This window comes from Haliotis rubra, unplaced genomic scaffold (assembly GCF_003918875.1).
Source record: "Haliotis rubra isolate DU_JTF1 unplaced genomic scaffold, ASM391887v1 Scf187, whole genome shotgun sequence".
Taxonomy (NCBI): Eukaryota; Metazoa; Mollusca; class Gastropoda; order Lepetellida; family Haliotidae; genus Haliotis; species Haliotis rubra.
The window spans coordinates 163,563-184,827 of record NW_025765858.1 but is presented as its reverse complement, the minus strand read 5'-3'; the positions used below and the strand labels follow the sequence as shown (position 1 = coordinate 184,827).

Sequence of the window (21,265 nt, the reverse complement as noted above, 5' to 3'; positions counted from 1 at the left end):
CATTGAAATAAATGACCCTTCCGCAAATACATATTTATCACATTATGAAATAGCACCAATCGCCCAATTTGATATGAAGGTGGAACATGGACGAGGGTTTGGAAATCTATTTGAAGGCAATGCCTACCTGAATATGTTTGAAGAGTATAATTTAATTCAAGGGTTATCAACACCAAAATCGCCCACTGGTGGGCACTGTTCTGATTGTAATACATTGAGAGTCTCAAATAATCTATCTGGCTCACTCTTTCCAACGAGAAAACAATTCATGTCTTGAAGCGATTGCATACAAGACACACTCCAAGCACTCAGCAATATCCCAGATATGTGGCGTCGGTGTGTAAATAATCGAGTCTGGACTAGACAATCCAGTGATCAACAGCATAAGCATCGATCTACGCAATTGGGAAACGTTGAATGTGACAACCAAGTCAGCAAGCCTGACCACCCGGTCCCGTTAGTCACCTCTTACAACGAGCCTGAGTTACTGAAGACTAATTCTAACCCGGGTCTTCACGGGTCCAAACTCCGAGTGAACCCCACCTCCACAATATACCCTTCCAAACCAAGATTGCATTTGTTTCTTTTATACAGCTGTATGTTTTTGGTTTGAAATCTTAACGACGCTGCAGTAAATGGAAGCAATCCAGTGGTTTTCTAGGCGATGTATTAAAAAATACAGAACATCACATCCTTCCGGGTACCCATGAACTGATATGAGGACATATCCATTTGTCTCCACTACAATTTCAATGTGGCTGGTATATACATGTATATTCCAAATAGGGATTATACTGTAAATACAGTCAAAACCAATGTAAATTTGTCCAAACTCAATGTTGCTGAAGCTGAAACAAACACTAGCATATACGGAAGCTATTAATTACCATGGTGACAACCACATTTATAGCGTTCCATCACCATACGCCATAGTGCAGCGTGAATTAACACCTGAACCATTTACAAAAGTCCTTTAAATATTTCCATTCCTATTTCTCTCGTAATGATCTTTCTTCTGCCAATACACCCCTGCTATCTGAACCACCCTATCACTTCGCAATTATAAGCGAAAGGCTTTCTCAACCCTTAAGACTGTTCTCTGACACCATCCACAGCTTCAGCAGCTAGTCAGCTGCCTCATCCAACCTCTGTTCATCATGTCGCGGTCTTGTGCTATTCCTATGTGAAACAATTAGACTTATTAGTTGAACCAGCATGGTTAGCGACGGCAGATCGATGCCCGTGTTTATAAGCGTAGTGAAGGAAAGTAATTTACTTGTAATTTATCAGGGACGCTGACGATATAGGATAATGGCTCTTGGTGGTGAGGACACGATTTGGGGATGAATTTACAATGGCCGAGTTTACGTGATTTTAAATGCTTTAAATTTCATTTAATCAATCCAGAGAAGAAAATTGATTACTCAAATGTTACTGCGGGAAAATTCTCTTATACCTTCAATTACTTTTACTGGTTATTGACTGATATTGACTGATCGAGATGAACCTTTGTCTTTTTATCTCAAGGATGCAAAGGGGGAGCACCTGTATACAGTGAGTCCCATAACCAGGACCTTCGTTATTCCACAAACTCAGCGTTGCTGTAAATATCTATTTCAAATGTCCCGATAGATACAAGCATACAGTTATTACTTGATGAAATCCTATCAAAAGTGAATATAAAACATTGAAAGATGAGTCTTTAGTTTGTCAGCATCAACCATGTCAGTGACCCTGACCACCCGATACCGTTAGTCGCCTATCAAGACAAGCATGGGTTGGTTGATAAAGACAAAGTCTAACCCGGATCTAATAGCAGTGGTTATGCGACAGCCTCTGTCTTCTTTTGTTAGAGATGAAAGTAGCTGTAAGATATTGTAGCATAGAAGTTGGGTGGTGTTGTGGCGGATGGGCTTGGGGGTCATCTGTTACCCAGACCACGCTGTAAGCTTCAGCCTCACTAAACGTCTCTACCCCTACCCGACTGAACCGACAGCAACTTCGCTAGTTCGATATCGCGACAGTTGCAGTCCGCAAAGGGCGTGGTGCTTATTACTTTCTTCCCAAGGGCAAAGATGGAAGCAAATTACGCCTTCTGAACGCCGTGGCTTCCTGTGATCCCATATCAAGTCTCAAAGTCAGACAGGGAAGATTATATATCTGTGTTTATATGCCAACCGGTGGCTGAAGATCCATAATATGTGCGTGAAACTCATTTTCTGTTCGTCAGTATTTTATACGTTTGACCCAAATCAATGAATATCTGATTAGGTGTAAAACGTATTCCATTGATTTGTAACTTTAATTAAGATTAATGCTTTCAATTCCTTTTTAAATCATTCATCCAGATTGTACTCAGTATGAAATTGTCCGGATTATCATGATTCCGGATTAAGGCGTTCCTCAAGCAGAGGGCGGTTGGGTGGCTAGTGTTTAAAGGGTTCGCTCGTCACACCGAAGAGCGGATTCAATTTACCACATGGGTAAAATGTGTGAACCCTATTTCTGGTGTCCCCCGCCCTGGTAGTGCTGACATATTGGTAAAGGTGGCATAAATTCAAGCTCACTCACTTTTAAGCTGATAGGGGCGAGATTCTTTGAGTGAGTGAGTTTCATGCAACTTTGAGGTGAGGTGAGGTGAAATTGGGTTTAACGTCGTATACTTGAGAATATTTCGCTCATATGACGACGTGCATGCATGTGTATGTGTATGTGCGGCTGCTTGTACTAGCCCAGACTGAAGCTGGTTTTATAGTGCTAGCTCACTGAGATACCATGCCGCAGTGAAGCATGAATACCCAACTCAGACACATTATACTGACTCCGAGCCGACCAGTCCTTGTTGTACCCATTAATGCCGAACGCCAGGCAGGGACCAACAAGTACCACATTTTAACGTCTTTTGGTATGACGCGATCGGGGATCGAACCCGCGACCTTCCGCTCTCCGGGCGGACGCTCTAACCACTACACCACGGAGGCGGTCATGTAACTTTGAAGAGTAATCCATTTATATCATTACATGTCAGTGTGTTGTTGGAGTACAGAACATATGATGATCTCAGGAGTTAACCACTTCGGTGAAACCTGAAACCGGCGATCTGGGGGATGGTGCTGACAGAACTAGAACCTGTCGGGGAGAATCGGGAATCGAACTCACGATCGTAGCTTATTGTCTTGACCAGGGACGATACTCTGCACAGCGAATTAGGGTGCCTTGGAGTAATGGGCCATTCCTGCTTCGGCAAGATTCTGTGAGTGTCCCTACAGTGTTGTATATCTGTATGAAGTGGCACATGGAGAGTAATAACAGATTGTAAAGCAACATTTCCTGTTAAAGAAAGTATAGTTTATTATAATGAATGGTAAAGCATGAGATGGGTGGATGGGAGGTAATGTTACTGATATCCACGCCTACATAGATATCACTAAGATGATATCACTAAGATGATATCACAGTGTATTTGTTCTAACGTATATTTGGTCCGATTTCAAAATCCGCTGTTACTATGTTACCACCCAGATTCTGTGACGTCAAGGTTAGATTCAACATGGGCTCCAAATGAAGCTTTCTGTGGTTTTGGGAAAAGTCTGACGTAGTTAGGGAGTGCAAAGCCCTATTGATGGATGATGACTGTTTATTCATACGGACTTCCTGTTTATAGGTGATCACACTTTGTCTCTTTCCCGCGTCTCTTGAGCAACATAATTATACATCTGTTGTCCGGCCTTTGAAAGAACGCACAGTTTCTCACCTTCCCGTTCCCGGTAGTGATATTGCTGGAATATTGCTAAAAGCGTGTAAAACTGAACTCACTCATTCGCTCACACAGCTTCCCATATCCTCATATCATAGTCGGAATAAATACTTTTCTTCCCGTATTTGCATGAGCAGTGCAACATTATAGTTATATTCCATCTATTTTCTGGCTTTTGAAGATGGCCAACCAATATGACATTGTTTTCAATGAGGTTAAAACATTTCCAGCACATTTTAAGGGACCAGTCTTTGCCTTTCCAGTTATGGGAGGTGGCGATGTCGGGAGATATCGGACATGATACAACCACCAGCACCGGACACGAAGGCCACGGGTACATCTTCCCCACCATCAAAGAAGATCGCAATCGAGACGGCAGATAATCAAGATGCCGCTAATGAACAGCGAATCAAACTAACATGTACTAACTCCGCGGTAAACGTCATTAATATCAGTTTGCAACAGGTCCAGAATAAATGACTAAAATGATTCTTGTTGTTATTTTTAGAAGTATGCAAAAACTCCTACAGTTAGAACAACGAGCCACACGTGAGGTGTAATAGAAGAGGAATGTTGTAATCACATCTTCCTGGATGGCCTTTTATGCTAGCCCCTATTCTGCAAGCACACTTTGCCTCGAGACCTGTTACATCGAAACATTTTGCGCAGTTGCCTCAACAGTATGTTATCTCCATGACAACGATGATACATTGTTCGCGCAATGTTCAATGTATGTCATCTTGTCTTATTTGTTTATCCAGATGGCCATTTTGTCAGTCGGGAGCGGTGGGGGAGCCTAGTGGTTAAAGCGTTCCCTCGTCACGCTGAAGACCCGGGTTCGATTCCCCACATGGGTACAGTGTGTGAAGCCCATTTCTGGTGTTCTTCGCCCTGATATTGCTGGAATATTGCTACAAACGACGTAAAACTAAATTCACTCACTCACCCTTGTCAGTCACCGGATTTTCTTGTGCCGACTCAATTATTTGCAGCACGCCGCCATATGTAAGGGATAATGCTGAGTGCGGCGTTAAATAACAAACAAAAACAACAAAAGATTTCATGATTACGCAATTCCTTCTGCGTAAGGCTCAGAACGTATCGATCAAATAAATTCCTATAAATACTTATGACCAGAATAATGGGGGCTCTTGCCTCAAGAATGAGGCGGCGGAGAATGTCACCTGTGTTCTTTGATTACACTACACATGTCAATACTAATGACACTTCTTCAAATATCTGCCTGGTGAATGCATGCACATGGAACGAAATATATTATTGCAGACATTAATAATACCAAAATTGGCAAAAGAGCATAACGGCTCTTTAAGTAATGACAGCTGGATTCCTGAAGACCTTGCCTGCATCCATGCTGACTAAGCATTATCTACCGTCACGCAGTTGAACATTCATAACAGGAATTATGGTATGCACGCTCAGATAGGTAAAAGGGCATCACAACTCGAGTGAGAGAGTTTAGTTTTACGCCACCTTTAGCAAAGTGAGTTTAGTTTTACGCCGCTTTTAGAAATATTCCAGTGATATCACGGTGGGTGACACCAGAATTGGGCTTCACACATTGTGCCCATGTGAGGAATCGAACCCGCGTCTTTGGCGTGACGAGCGAACGCCTTAACCACTAGGCTAGCCCACCGCCCCCCTTTACCAAAGAGCTATATGGAACCTTTGTAAAAGGTCAGCCAGTGAGTTTGATTTTACGCCGCTTTTAGCAATATCAAGTCAGGGGACACAGACATTCACACATTGTAAGCATGTGTAGAATTGAACCCGGGTTTTCGGCGTGATGAGCTAACGCTTTAACCATTAGGCTACCCCACTGTCCCCCATTACAGCTAGATACATGTACTATGCCGCAGTTGAATGTGGAGACCCCACACAAACACTGTTTACTGACTGCGCGCCAGACTGTTCTTGTTTTATCCACCGAGAGCCAGACAGCTTAGTGAAAAAAGTCCGAGATGATTCACAGTACAATAGAGCGGTGTACGTGACCTTCTGGGAAATGCTGCTTTAAATAGTTGTATTGCAGCTAGCATCTACTGGTGTACGTTCTGTACGTTTAGACTTTGAAATGTCAAGACAAAAAACTCCTAAAAAACCTCGAAACATTTGGGTTTCAATCATGGGTTTCTGGCACAACCCGTTCCGGAATCAAAGACCTTGTGCAAAAGGGACGCAACTCTGCACGGCGAATTGCAGTGAGTGAGTGAGTGGATGAGTTTAGTATAACGCAACATTCCAGCAATAGCACGACGGGGGACACCGGAAATCGGGGAATCGAACCCAGGCTTCAGCGTGGCGAGCGAACGCTTTAACCACAAGGCCACCCAACCGCACGTGGAGGACTGAGTGACACATGCTCCAAAATTAGACGTTACAATATCAACGCTACCATTACCTAAATTAACCAGATTTACTTTAATAACTTACTCAGCCAGTACCTTTCAATGCATGTGAACCTACTACAGCTGGTTCCCCTTGGCCTGAACTACTCTACATATGCATAACCCGGGACGTCAAATGGCAAAAACCGCAGGTCGAGTTAACTTCATTAAATAGGGGAGCAGAGAATGTAATTGATGTTGCGTTCGTGCGAAGCATGCATACATGGATTCGTTACAGAACTTGTCCCGGAAAACAACACTTCTGAAAAAAACAATCATTTCATGTTTTAATTTAAGTGTTTATACAGTCATATGCTATACTATCTAGCTTGGTTTACTAACTTTACAATGTACGTGTGGACGTCAGTTATTTTCACAATCCGAATCACTCTCGCTATCACTCTCTACACCCAGTCCAATTACCATTTTTTCTATTTTATCAATCGGAAAGTTAAGACATCGACACAGAGATGTCAAACGGCAACCTTGTCTCGGACATGTTAACAATCAACTAACAAAGGTGCACACCTTCACAATAATAGACCCAACCAGTTGTGACACAGTCACGTTATGCATTAGTATTCACTTGATCAGGTCAAGCTGAACAAGCTGTAAACAGTATTTATTGGAGGGTGTCCCGACTGTGAAGGTTCCGGATAAACGGGTGTCGCTTTCAAGGCCTCGGTATTGTGAATTCAGACATCACAGCTCATACCCCGCAGCTTGAAATATGCGTATAGGATCTCAGCTTACAAATGATGAATAAACATTTAACAAATAAATCAATACTGATGTCCTTGGAATATGTAGTCTGTCAGGTGTGAAGTTCATTATTAATTCAGGTTATAATCATTTGCCTGTGTACTTGCTGTAACCAAGTTGATATCAGGCGAAACGACTGTCTTGTATCCGGCTTTTGGGTGAGGTGTTTGGGGTGGTCGGGGACAGGGTGTGTGGGTCTGTGGGTGGAAGTGGCCGTGTTGGCTTGTGAACTGGTTTTCACAAAGTGAGTATATGTGTGTGTTTTGGATTTGTGGTTGTTATTGGGGTGTTTTTAGGGTTATTTCCCCAATAAGGACTGTGTGAGTGGGGATGGTGGTGGGTAGGGTGGTGGTGGTGGTGTGTGTGTCGCAGGCTAACATTTTTACCCATTATCTTCCAGGACTTCCAGTGTGCGCCGGTACCAATCGTGTACAATCATTTCTTTCAAGCAATTTCTGGAACCAGCTTTAAATCGATATACTTAATGTCTAACACAGGTCTCGTCAAGTAACGATTGTCATCATTATATCTAAAATTAATTGGCGCTGTCTGGAATCAATAGTCTCTATAGTCTGTTGTGAACAAGAATCACTCCAGGGCAAGAATTGTCCACGCGAATATGTGACAAAAATTAAGGTTTGTTATTTCAAACATGTCGCTAGCCTCGTGGTCTTAACCCCTCTCCCCTCCACCACACACACACACCTGGGTTCGATTCTCCACATGGACATACTGTGGGAAGGCCATTTCCAGCGTCCTCCGCCATGATACAACTGCAATATTACTAAAATCATATTCACTCATAGATGTGACGACTGCATTATCGTAGATTAAAACACTGAAGACTATCGATTCGCTTTGAATCATCTCAAATGATTGTGGTACTCTACAACCCTCTTGAATATTTGAAATTAATTAATCATACATTAATATCATTTATTGTTCTGTTTTCTCTTTTCAAAAAGATTTTTCTGTTTCACTTTGAACGTTCGGGAAGCCGGTGGGAAGTCCTCTTCGCCATATTGCTTGTCGTAAGAGTGAGTGAGTGAGTGAGTTTAGTTTTACGCCGCTCTCAGCAATATTCCAGCTATATGACGGTGGTCTGTAAACAATCGAATCTGGACCAGACAATCCAGAGGTCAACAGCATGAGCATCGATCTGCGCAATTGGGAACCGATGACATGTGTCAACCAAGTCAGCGAGCCAGACTCCCCGATCCCGTTAGTCGCCCCTTACGACAAGCATGGGTTACTGGAGATTCATTCTAGCCCGGATCTTCACAGGTCCTTGTTGTAAGAGGCAACAAAATAGATTGGGAGGTCAGGCTCTGTGAGTGCTGAGATTGTGCGGTTGTTGTCTGATGGCGTAGATCTTCGCCCGGGGGTTCAAACACACTTCCAAATTAGATTATTCACCTATCATTTGTAATTGGGTTTGACGTCTCCTTCAAGTGCTGTGCATGTGTGGCTGCTAGCATTATTTCAGACACATCATGCTTATAATAATAATAATAATAAATAAATGTGAACTTATAATGCGCCTTTTCCATGCACAAGGTCCAAGCTCAAAGCGCTAACAAAGTGGGTGGATAGTATACATATATACAATAGGGACTAGTAACTAGTATACATATATACAATGAGGGACTAGTAGCTAGTCATAATGCAGTGAAAACAGATGAGTCTTGAGAAGTCGTTTGAAGGAATTAAAGTCAACTGCTGATTTAATGGTGATAGGGAGAGAGTGGCCACTTCGAGTGCCAGCCAACTGACACACCTTTAAACATGGATCCCCCACTCACACTGTCCTGATTCCGGCAGACCAGGCTCTTTTCACCCCATTGGTGTCGAGGGCGAGGAATGGTAACAAAAAATACCTTCTTTTTACGTCTTTTGGTATGACGCTTCCACATGATCGAACTACCGACCTTTTGTTCTCCGACAAATGCTCTTTCCACTATACCACAAAGGTTGTTAGATGCCTGACAGGTAAAATAATGAGTGAGTTTAGTTTTACGCCGCTTTTAGCAATATTCCTGCAATATCGCGGCGGGGACACCAGAAATGGACTTCAGACATTGTACCCTTGTAGGGAATAATGTGTCGAGCAGGGTAACCACTTTGAGGCATCTGGATGACGTATATGAAATAATTTACTACCAGAACTCCGACCGACAAATGAACTAAGCTCATTTCAGTTATTACTGAGAATTCATTTCTTTAAGATATGGGCTTCACACATTGATACCCATGCAGGGAATCGAATCCGGGTCACATGACAGTCCCACCGGGTACCCATTCACTGCTGGTTGAACAGAGGCAATTCATTAACTCACTTGCCTAAGATGAGACAAAATGAATGACACCTCAAAATATCTGATCCAAAGGAAAAGAGGTTGCGTGTTAGTTTCTAGTTAATAAATTTGCTTATCAAATTATTAGAAGCTAATGTTGGTTGTGCCTTTTGAAATGTTCATGTTTTCAAATGTTGATCATTAAAGCTATTTTGGCCACATTTGGTCTTTGTGTCTTTGATAGTGTTATTCAAACACACAAAAACATCTCATTAATTGTTTGTTTAATTTTGTGTGCGTTTCTCTTGGTGTTTAATGGCTTTAGGGGCACATAGAACACTCTGGAACTCAAGATAAGTTATGTTGAATTTTGACAATTGTTCTATCTCCAATCAATATTTTAAGGCTTTTGTCAACAATGTCAGTGATATGTGATGGTTTGGTGATATTTGACATACTGCATCTCCATGCAAAGTTTCAAACAATTAGGTATAACATTATTCAAATTACAGACATACAAATCTTTAGGGCCGTTTATCTCGAAACAAGGTTTTTGGGACTAAGAACACTCTGGTTCTCAGGTGACGATGTGTCACGTGTGCTTCGTTGTGACGCAATACTGAAGTTGTAGAAACCCTCAGGAGTCAAACTGCCAAACATGGTCACCCAAAACAAGCTCTCTCCACAACCAACGTTGCTTAACTTCAACTGATTTGTGACCTGGGCTCTATGTATACATGACACCACACAACATATACATACACCTCACATCACCGTCTACCCCTCCACGCCCACACATGCGCGCACGCACGTACGCACACACGTCACTGCACACTATCATCCTCCGGAGTGTTTACACAACAGATCAGTACACGAGTCCCATGCACTGACAGCTATTGACACATCAGATCATCTGCAATGTATTACTGCTAAGCCGTACGAGAGGATGCTACAACAATGGCACCCAATCAGACCACCAGTTCAATACACTGACAGCTATTGACATGGTTGCTGGTGAAATTAAGGATGCTCTGTTTCATCAAGAACGTTTCCTGGCTTCCCGCTCTCTCAATGAGCGTGAACAAACAGGTCAGCGCCGGGGTCAGTATGTCGCAGACCGACGCCAGCCAATCAATACATTGGGATGTAGGTTGCCACAGTACCACTAGAGGGCGCGATGTTACAACCAGCGACCGCCATTAGATGGCGCTGCGAAGCGTTATGGGCTGACGGAACCGTTTGTTTTTGTCGCTATTGTGTCAGTTCTGCTGGCATCCCGGGACGCAGCACATTTGAAATGTACATCTCGTTTACTGGAACATCTGCTAACATTATCGCTATTCGCTCTTTGTTATTTACCGGCGGTAATACAACAGGCTTTTCAAACCTAAATGGCGTTTGCAATGGACGTGTATAATCATTGATAGCTATACACAATCAGGGCTTGTGACGAGAATTTAACGAACTCGAAAGGGATTTGTTTTGATGTGGTAGTGTCTCGTTATTCCGGACGCCGCTAAACCGGAAACTCAGCATTCTGAACAATGAATGTTAGAGTGTGAATATGTATTCTACGAAACAACTCGTGATGACAACATGGAAGAATACGCCCTAAACAACATATACTAAGTGGCGACCATACAAATAGTGACATCTGGATCTGTGATTTGCTTGACCAGGTGTCGCTATACCCCCAGGGCATGGATAGTTTCTCAAAACATCCATCACTGGATTGTCTGGAATATTGCTGAGTGCGGCGTTAAGCAACAAATAAAGGGCATTTAGTAAACACTAAACACACTTTCACATAGAGAGTTGGGTTGGGTGTCCGTTTGAGGTGGGGGGGTGGGTGGGGTGGGGTGGGTGTTTTGTTTGCTATGTATTCACATTTCATGTCAAAATGACTGGATGCGCTCTTGCAAAATGCAGGAGCGGTGAGGTAGCCTCATTGTTAAACTGTCCGCTCGTCACGCCAACGCCACGGGTTCGATTCCCTATATGATAACAATGTGTGAAGCCAATTTCTGGTGATCACCAAATATTATTGGACTAGTGCTAGAAGCGGCATAAAACCATACTGACCACTCCCTTGAGAAGTAAATGTAACTTCTCCCTTTCGATGTCAAGAACTGACTCCAAACAGATCCTGTGTCCACCATCATTCCTGCTTCCCCCATCCCACAATCATAGCATCATAAATGGTTTGCCCATCAGAACATCTCAACATCGGCACCAAGTTTTCAGCCTCAACTCATCTAGGATACTTCTGAAAGTCAATAATCGTTATTTGACGTGAGGCCTCTAAGATGTCTACGTGATTAATATGCATTGATTTAAGATAAATTTCATACACGGGCGCTGACTACTAATAATCGATGAAAATGGATTAAACGATGAAAGGCAATTCCGCTGCGGATGTAGGCAGTATGAATATATACATACATCCAAAGAGTTAACATCCGAACAAATGTCTTAAGTGATCGTGATTATACTTTCTAAGGGTCCCGTTTGGGAATCTTGGGATAGACCGAGACCTAAACATTGGCGGATTGATGATTTTGTGGTTATGTTATCATAAACCGTTATGAACGTCTCTGTAAGGTCAGAGAGTATTGATGACATGCAGTTGTGACCTATCCGTTGCTATGGGAACATGACATATCGATGCCCTCATGCCTCTGTTGTAACCAGGGGAATCAGAATTGAATTAGAGGTCACTAAATCGGATGGAGTGGTCAGGCAAGGTGTCTGTCTTGCCGGTTTGTACTTTCAAAGCCTGGGACATTCTGTTGTATGTTAACGACGGGTTTGTCCCGGCGTCCGCCATGCATGTACGTGAGTGAGTGAGTTAGTGAATGAGTGGCTGGGTGGGTGGATGAGTGAGTGAGTGAGTGGGTGGGTGCGTGGGTGCGTGGGTGCGTGAGTGGTGGTGAGTGAGTGAGTGAGTGAGTGAGTGTGTGTGAGTGAGTGAGTGAGTGAGTGAGTGAGTGAGTGAGTGAGTGAGTGAGTGAGTGAGTGAGTGAGTGAGTGAGTGGGTGGGTGGGTGAGTGAGTGGGTGCGTGGGTGGGTGGGTGTGGGTGGTGTGTGAGTGAGTGAGTGAGTGAGTGAGTGAGTGAGTGAGTGAGTGAGTGAGTGAGTGAGTGAGTGAGTGAGTGAGTGAGTGAGTGAGTGAGTGAGTGAGTGAGTGACGCATGTACAATCACTCCAGCAATATCATGACATACGAAACACAACAAATAAGCTCCACACCCTGTACCCATGTGGGTAATCTTAAGCATAGCAAATCGAATGTTAGTTTTCAATCATTTGGTCAAAATAAACGCCGACTCATCAACATGTCACAGACATGTCACAGCAAATTCCAGGAGGAAAAAAAGACCTCGCTAAGGCCACAGGCCCGATGTACAACAAGTCGAGTTACGGTCTATCGATTATTGCGGATTGCGACATCTTGTCCACTAAACCCCAACAAGGTCTCAGATTTACAAGATGTTGTGAGTGAAGTGTGCAATAAAAGGCTTCATGTTTTTGATTAGGAAGATCCAGCACTGGTGCATATTGATCAGCAGATCTTGAATAACATCCTCGCATCGTAAATGATGTCATAAAAGACAACAGCTGGGCGCGAATGTGTTGGATCAGTGGATGATAAAGGAAGCAACGGCGGATGGCGATGGGGACGTTAGTAGACGATGGCAGGGGGGATTGTGGGGAGTTCAAGGGGGGAGAGTAGTCAATGGTGCTGCTTTGTGAATACGGTTAGAAATGTTAAAAGGATTGTAAAGATATTGTGAAGAAGGTATTGTCACTGCTCCCCAGACTAAATTCTATTGTTCCCATACAGCCATAATACAAATGAAATATTGGTGTCTAGGGAATAAACAATAATATTTCATTTTTAAAAAAAATCACTCAAATCTGTAATCAACATGGAGTGGGTATGGTTTTATGTAGCCCTTAGCGCCATTCCATCAATACCACAACAGGGACACCATAAATGGGCTTCACACTTTGTAAATATGTGGGAAGTGAAACAGTATTTCGAAGTGACGACCCAAAGCATTAACAATAAGGCTTGCCCACCGTCGCTAAATACAAACACGTTATGTATTGATTACGTTCAATTTGAAAAAACAAAATCTGCCGTTTAAATTTACATCGATGGAAACAATAGAGAGAAATGCCAACTGACACCATAGAACTCCCACAACAGGCCATGGCGTACACAATTTCAGGTAAAAACAGTAGGTTATATCTTCATCTCCAAGATATTCCGCCAGCAATTAACCCGTCTCGACTATCAACCGAGAGTGGAGTGCAGGGAAGAGTGTAGACTAACAACTCTAAAATGAACATATTTTACAGACAAAAACAGTCATAATAATAACAAATATAATGAAAATGAGCCCTGAGCCTAAATCTGTACATGGAAATCTAGACTTGCCACATAATCTAGACTTGCATAGGCTTTCTTAAATATATTTGTTTCAGGGTCTGTATGACAGATTTGTGAAGTCAACGAAATATACATATTAAACTACGGTCATACCGAACTTTAAGGACAATCATTTCAGGTCGTTATAACCGAGGTTTGTTTTATGCAGAAGAGAGTACAGTTTATGTTTGTGAAGTCAACGAAATATACATATTAAACTACGGTTATACCGAACTTTAGGGACCCATCATTTCAGGTCGTTATAACCGAGGTTTGTTTTATGCTGGGTAGAGTACAGTTTATGATTTGTACACTCAACGTATTATACATATTAAACTACGGTTTTGCCGAACTTTAGGGACCCATCGTTTCAGGTGGGTATGTGCTTTTCAACTAAAGCATGAAGCAAGTGGAAGGGAGAACACAAAGTTCGTTACATCCGTCACTTCGTGTAAAACCTGCAGCGTAGTGTAACATGGAAACCTAGACCAGTTAACAAAATTGGAGGCGACTAATTCTTGTTATATTCTCTTAATGCCGAGTCCAAGGGAGGGTATACAGCATGGAAAAATACCACAGGGACATCATCAAGGATCATAAATGGGATTCGAACCCATATGACAATTGGGACTTGACACAGCGGCAGATAGTCGCCGGGGATATTTATCCCTGAGCCACCTTTGTCGCCAGTGCAATGCAAACCCGTGAAGATAGAGGGTTAGAGCTGGTCTTCAGCAACCCATGTTTGTTGTATGAGCCGACTAATGGGGTCGGGTGGTCAGGCTAGCTGAATTGGTTTATGCATATCACCGTATTCAACGCATCACAACGCATCACAACTGCGTAGGTCAATGCTTCTTGATGTTGATCACTGGATTGTCTGGTCCAGACTACGCCACATAGTGCTGGGTGCGGCGTTAAACATTAAACAGTTCGATGCATAAGAATTAACCCCAATCATCAAGGCTAACTTAGAGCTTTTGCGGACTCCCGTGCAACACAGACTTTGTACTGACATCGCTCTACGGAACTGGGTCAATTTTCATAAATCCAATTTGAATCTGCGTGAGGGGTAAATGACGCCACGGCCACAATTTGATGAAACTTCTTTCAAAATTGATTTGGAAACCCTCGTCACGTTTTGTGGGACTTTTTTCATTAGGAAGGGATTAATAACTGGGCGTGAAATTGATTGCTGTAAGTTTTACTGAAGGAAATAAATTTAGATGGTAAGCGCTGTTGTCACAGCTGACTTCCAGAAACTTCTATAGCACTTTCTGTATTTATTACTTTCTCAGTGACATGTCATTCGAAGCTAACTGTATCGACTCTTGTTTTGTAAGACCGCCTCCGTGGTGTAGTGATTAGAGCCTCCCGCCGGAGAGTGGAAGTTCACGGGTTCGATCCCCGGCCACGTCATACCGAAAGACGTTAAATTATGGTACTTGTTGGTCCCTGCCTGGCGCTCGGCATTAATTGGTACAACAAGGCCTGATCGGATCGGAGTCAGTATAATGTGTCAGAGTGGGGCATTTATTTATGCTTAATCGCGGCATGGTATCTCAGTCAGCTAGCACTATAAAACCAGGTTAAGTCTCAGTCTGGGCTAGTACAAACAGCCACACATACACACACATTCACGTCGTCATATAAGCGAAATATAGTGCGACGTTAAACCCCATTTCACCTTGTTTTGTAAACAACAAATGAAAAGGGGTATTGATTACAAAGTGCAGTTGGGTGTTAGCTATGTGCCTGACTGTTAAAACAACTTGAGTTTTTACTGTAATCTAACCATCTGAAATGAGCGGTTAAATGGGGTTATATTACCTGGTTCTACATCATCATCATCATCATAAAGTTTGGTGTTTAACGTCCACTTTTGTGCGTCCCAATTTCGTGGTTCTACTCGCGTACACGTTGCAATCTTTATATATATTCCGATATATTCAGTAGCATACACATGCCAATAATGCTTGTCACCCCTCTCCCCACCCCAACCTCCCACACACGGTGACACCCACACCCACTCCCCACACCCCCTCTCCAATTAAAAACATTGAAGGGGGTGACAACCATTATTGGCATGAGTATATATTGAATTGAAAGAATACCTCTTACTTATTTGGAACTCGTCACACTGAAGACCCGAATTTCAATTCCATACATGGGTACAATTTCTGGTGTCCCCGCCGTGATATTGCTGGAATATTGCTAACAACGGCGTAATACCATACTCACCCACTCACACTTACTTCGTTGGGATTGTCTCTGTAATTAGTGAGTGAGTGAGTGAGTATGGTTTTACGCCGCTTTTAGCAATATTCCAGCAATATCACGGCGGGGGACACCAGAAATGGGCTTCCCACATTGTACCCATGTGGGGAATCGAACCCGGATCTTCGGCGTGACGAGCGAACGCTTTAACCACTAGGCTACCCCACTGCCCCACTGTAATTAGTAGTACACAGATAGATACATAACTACACTTAACATAACCGTATCACAAGATATATGGACCTAATATTTGTAACAAAAATCTATTCAGATTCTGTATACTTTTTCTGCAATCTTTCCACATTGTTGGGTGTTCCGAATTAGTGAGGTTACATTGTAATGCGATGGAGGACAAGTGGCATTACATAGAACAAGTAGCTATTGTCAAGGTGGGCCGTTTGGTAAAACGGACATCCCTTTCTTTTCTTTGTTCACCCGTCCGCCTGTTCTACGTACGCGTATGTGTGGATGGTCGGTGGATGCATACTTGGATGTGTCTACTTGTACTAGACCAACCTAACCCGTGAAGGTCCGGGTTAGAATATTGATCTTCAGTAACCAATGCTTGTCGTAAGAGGCGACTTACGGGATTGGGTGGTCAGGCTCGCTGACTTGGCTGGCACATGTCATCAGTTCCCAATTGCGCAGATCGATGCTCATGCTGTTGATCACTGGATTGTCTGGTCCAGACTCGAATATTTACAGACTGCCGCCATACAGCTGGAATATTGCTGATTGCGGCGTAAAACTAAACTCACTCACTCACTAGACCGACCTAGCAATGGTTTTAGGTACCGTGTTGCAATTTAACATGGACAAACCACTCTGAAAGAGTCACTTTGGTTGAAGTATCCTGTATATTTCTTGTAGTCCTAGGAATCTGACATGACGGAAGTGATCATTATCATAACGGGAATATCTTATATGGCATTGAACGTTACTTTATTTCCATCACTAGGTTCCTCTGTATACAGGGCCAATAAACATTTTCATTCATAATTGATATTAAAAATAAATATTTTTGAAGTGAATATTCATAAGAGCACTATTTTCTGAACGAATATGAACATATAATTTGTGAACAATTTAAGCCATCTTGGCAAACAGATCATTTATAGCAAATATCTGCATACAATATATTTATAATTTAATAGCCTCGAAGCAATGAAAGGAAACGATTTCAACAATGCCATATTATCGATCTACCATGCCAAACCTATAAATTATTTCAAAACTTGCTTAAATATGCATAACAGTATTCTACGCCATACCATTGTGCGACACTTATGCATCGATGCAGATTGCCAGAATCCATAATGCACGACGCGGAACATTTTGTTTTTATTCAACAGAACAAGGGCATATCTTGCCCAACATATTTACTAATAGTATAATGAATTTTCACTTCAGAACAAGGGCATATCTTGCCCAACATATTTACTAATAGTATAATGAATTTTCACTACCGTGGTAACTAATGACTATAGTGAGTGAGTGAGTTTAGTTTTTCGCCGCACAATATTCAAGCTATTTGGCGGTCGGTACATAATCCAGCCTGGACTAGACAATCCAGTGATCAACAGCATGAGCATCGATCTACGCAACAGGGATACGATGACAAGTGTCAACCAAGTCAGAGAGACTGACCACCCGATTCCCTTTAGTCGCCTCTTACGACAAGCATGGGTTACTGATGACCAATTCTAACCCGTATGTTCACGGTCTAATGACGATATATTACGTTTATAAACACAATAGCATTCATCATAACAATAACGTTTACATATAATGGCGACCCCAAACGTGTCCAGGTTATACAAACCAGTGGTTGATATTCTGAGTATATTCCGTACAGATTGTACCCGCTACATTGTTCTTAACAGAATACAGGTAAACGAAATATCGACACGGAGCAATGTACATCTGTATGTCTGCAGACCTGATCCGCAGTAATAACACATGTGACACATTTTCATACATTCGGTGTCCAGATTAACGAAGTTTCACTTTATACGCATATATTAATTTAAACACGAATAGAGCGTGGAAACCATTTCCATGACAACGGGGAAGCCGGTAGATCCCTTTGTCCCATTCGTAACACAGCTTATGGATGTGTTTTCATACATTCAATATCCAGATTAACCAAGTTTCACTGTTCACGTATGTATCCATTTTAACACAAATAGTGCGAGGAAACCATTTCCATGACAACGGATAACTCTAAGATTCCGTTGTCCCATAAGACGACAGCATATGCATGTGTTTATGAAATACCAGCAAATAGAGACAATATCAGGTGTTCGCAAAAAGGTGAGTGTATACTCCAAAGCAGTTGACACCTGCTTAACAATTCTTAATGTGCTAACGTTATAAAGTATGAACTGAGAATTCGTGCATCAATTATTATTAATGTACCACAGGTAGGGCTGGTTGGAATTGTAGGAATAATCACATCAACTATTTCTGATTGCGTTAAACAACAACAACAACAACAACAACAACAAAAACAAGCTATAATGCTTATCAGGCAAAGATTTGCAAAATGCTGACTCAGCAGCGTCATCTGTATTGTACTGTATATACTGACCACAGACTGTCCTATGAGTCTAGTGTATTTCGGTGAGTCAACATTAGCTCCAGACAATATTAATCCTTCCAGTAACATTCCTGGAAACAGAGCTATTGAGTGTTATAAATACAGGCTACAGTTTCAGTATGGGCACGTCAATTAAGCAAGCAATCCGGGCTACCAGGGCATGCTCTGTTGCCAAGCCCAACAATCCAACTCAAACATGTTTTATCATCCATGACAGAACACGTCCATCTTACCGCGTTGATTGTCGATAGAGACACTCGTTGAAAGCAGGTCGAAAATTTCATTTGCATACAGAACACATCGATTTTCTATATTTACACTTAACCCACCATTCAACAGTTTGTTTTCCGTGCGAGTGTGCTTGGGTGATTATTAAACGCGTGCAATCAAGTTCGTGGTAAATAGCATGTCTTCGCGCTTATTAAATTCACTTCATCTCCTTAAGTTGACAAACGCAATTTCTGCCATCTTAACCGCAACTAATAGAGGACCTGTCACAACCTCACTAATAGCCCTAACGTAAAGGTCAAGGTCACACAATAAACCAATCACGAAGTGGGTCGCAATGAGTGTCCCCTAATAATCTTTGTTGTGGTGATGGACGCTTGACATAACGTCGGACCAAGAGGGGTCGGTTTTACCACAATCACTGGTCAAATTCTGTTGCTAAACCACCACGTCATTTGAATATTGTTTACGTTGATACCTTCCTGGATCTGTTCATCTTTGAATGTTGGCCGGCGAACATCACTTCCCACGCACAACTATTTAGAGTCTGTTGCTATGACATTTTCTATTGCACAGCGTAAGAGCTTAGAAACACCCTGACACGAATCCAGCTTCAATAAAAGAGAATAAAAACAAACGTCAACATTAATAGCGCTTGCGCATCGTGTTCCAAATCAATGACTCTGGTTTCAGTGACAAGAATGGCCGATTCTTACCTTCTCTGACGCATGTCACTGCTCCGGCAAACAGAATAAACACAAACACATTCCTTTCCATCGTGGCAGCCAGCACAGTTTCAACCACGGTACCCCCTGTTCATTACATACAGAAATATATCCCCGGTTCCAAGCTGGGAGTGATCCAACGAGCTCAATGCACTGCTTCAACCACCCTCTCTCCGTTGAGTCAATACCGAACTGTGTGCGGAGCTTGGTTGCAGACTGCCAGCATCCCGATACACGCATATCGATCGGAACACAATGAAGACCGTGGTGCCTGGAGCACTGAACGGTATAGATCTAATTCTGTACTACGTTGGCGGGGAGGGACGACTGCAGGACGGAGGGGAAGAATCCCGCGCGTGTTGTGCCACAGGGGATGTTAAGCGCATCTTCAGAAGGTTTCATCTAAGACTGTGGAAATTCTACTTCGCCCCATACCTTAAGGCCAACCACCAGCTTGATTTGACGAGGCCGCCTTCCGCCTCCGCCTTTGTGTGATTTTCGAATTCTACAATTAGAATATTAACTTTTGTCGAACTGAAATGAAGTGCATCCATATTTGATAGAGGCTGTTATGCACACAAACAAAAAATGGTTATTCGAAAGTGAAGTCACTGAGTTAGTTTCTACGCCACTTTTAGCAATACTCCAGCAATATCTCGGAGGGGGGCACCAGAAATGGGCTTCAAGCATTGTACCCATGTAGTGAATCGAAACGGGTCTTGAGTGACAAGGCGTGTGAATTTTAGTTTTACGTCACTTTTAGCAATATTCCAGCAATATCACGGCGGGGAACACCAGAAATGGGCTTCACACATTGCACCAATGTGGGAAAAGAACCCGGGTTTTAGTGTGACGAGCGAACGCTTTAACCACTAGGCTACACCAACGCCCTTCTGGGTCTTCAGCGTGACAAGTTACCCCACCGCCAGAAAGTGATGTATTCCATATGGGAATCATAGGCTATAGTTGTGATTTCAGAATTGTAAGTTTTGATGACGTTTGTGTAAATGTGTAAGTCAATTTCACCTTACAGGCGTGTACTTTCATTTGTCCGGTTTAGTATTTGTCTGTTGAAAGTGAGTGAGTGGGCATGGTTTATGCAATATGCCAGCAATATCTCGTCGGGGATACCTGACATACCACCCGTACTTCTCTACGAAATTAATTCTCGGTTATTCTTTGCCGTTCTGTTTGAAAATCAGAAAATCACCTTGTAACTGTTCCTTGAGAAATCTTCCATAAACGTTTATCATGAAATGTCTGTAAGACTAATCACAACATATGTGATCTTTAATGTTTAATATGTTTGTTTTCAACTGACAATTCTGTTTACGTCCATAACGTGTTAAGACAACCAGAGGTATCATTGTGAAACAATTGCAAAGATTCGTTAGTATTGTTTGTTGTTTAAACACTATAAAGGATACAAATATGGATTCCACGTGAAATACACTAGACGCCAAAAAGAAACGCTACCCTCCTACCTTTATGAATTACTGAAAAACTATCAAAGATATGTTAGAAGGTTTTAGTTTACAAGAAAGCTTAACAACACAGCTTTATGCAAATACCGAAAGCACATTCTCAAATGCATTCATATTTAGGTGAAATGCAGCTTTTTCAGAAGAGTTAAATTGTCCTATATTCGTCCATGCCGAAATAAACCAGTCACAGTGATTTTGATGTCCGAAAGAAAGGTTGAAATAAAATTCTGCTTTGGGACAATGATAAACCATTTAAAGTCACCATTTTTAACTATTAAAACAAGAAATGTCTGTTGTAA

General features: G+C 42.3%; 1 protein-coding gene and 1 long non-coding RNA gene across 2 annotated transcripts in view; one reads left to right on the top strand and one right to left on the bottom strand.

The window, feature by feature from the left end:
• LOC124274022 (ephrin type-B receptor 1-A-like) overlaps positions 1-19,697 on the bottom strand; it is a 29,200-nt gene extending 9,503 nt beyond the window's left edge. The window contains exon 1 of the mRNA XM_046709353.1: positions 19,474-19,697. Within this exon, the coding sequence (XP_046565309.1) occupies positions 19,474-19,534 (61 nt within the window). The 5' untranslated portion in view covers positions 19,535-19,697. The remainder of the gene's footprint in view (positions 1-19,473) is intronic.
• LOC124274023 lies at positions 3,068-4,246 on the top strand. Its single transcript, XR_006897815.1, has 2 exons — positions 3,068-3,253; positions 4,021-4,246. It is a non-coding gene; the product is annotated as an uncharacterized LOC124274023 (long non-coding RNA).
• Positions 19,698-21,265: the final 1,568 nt, after the last annotated feature.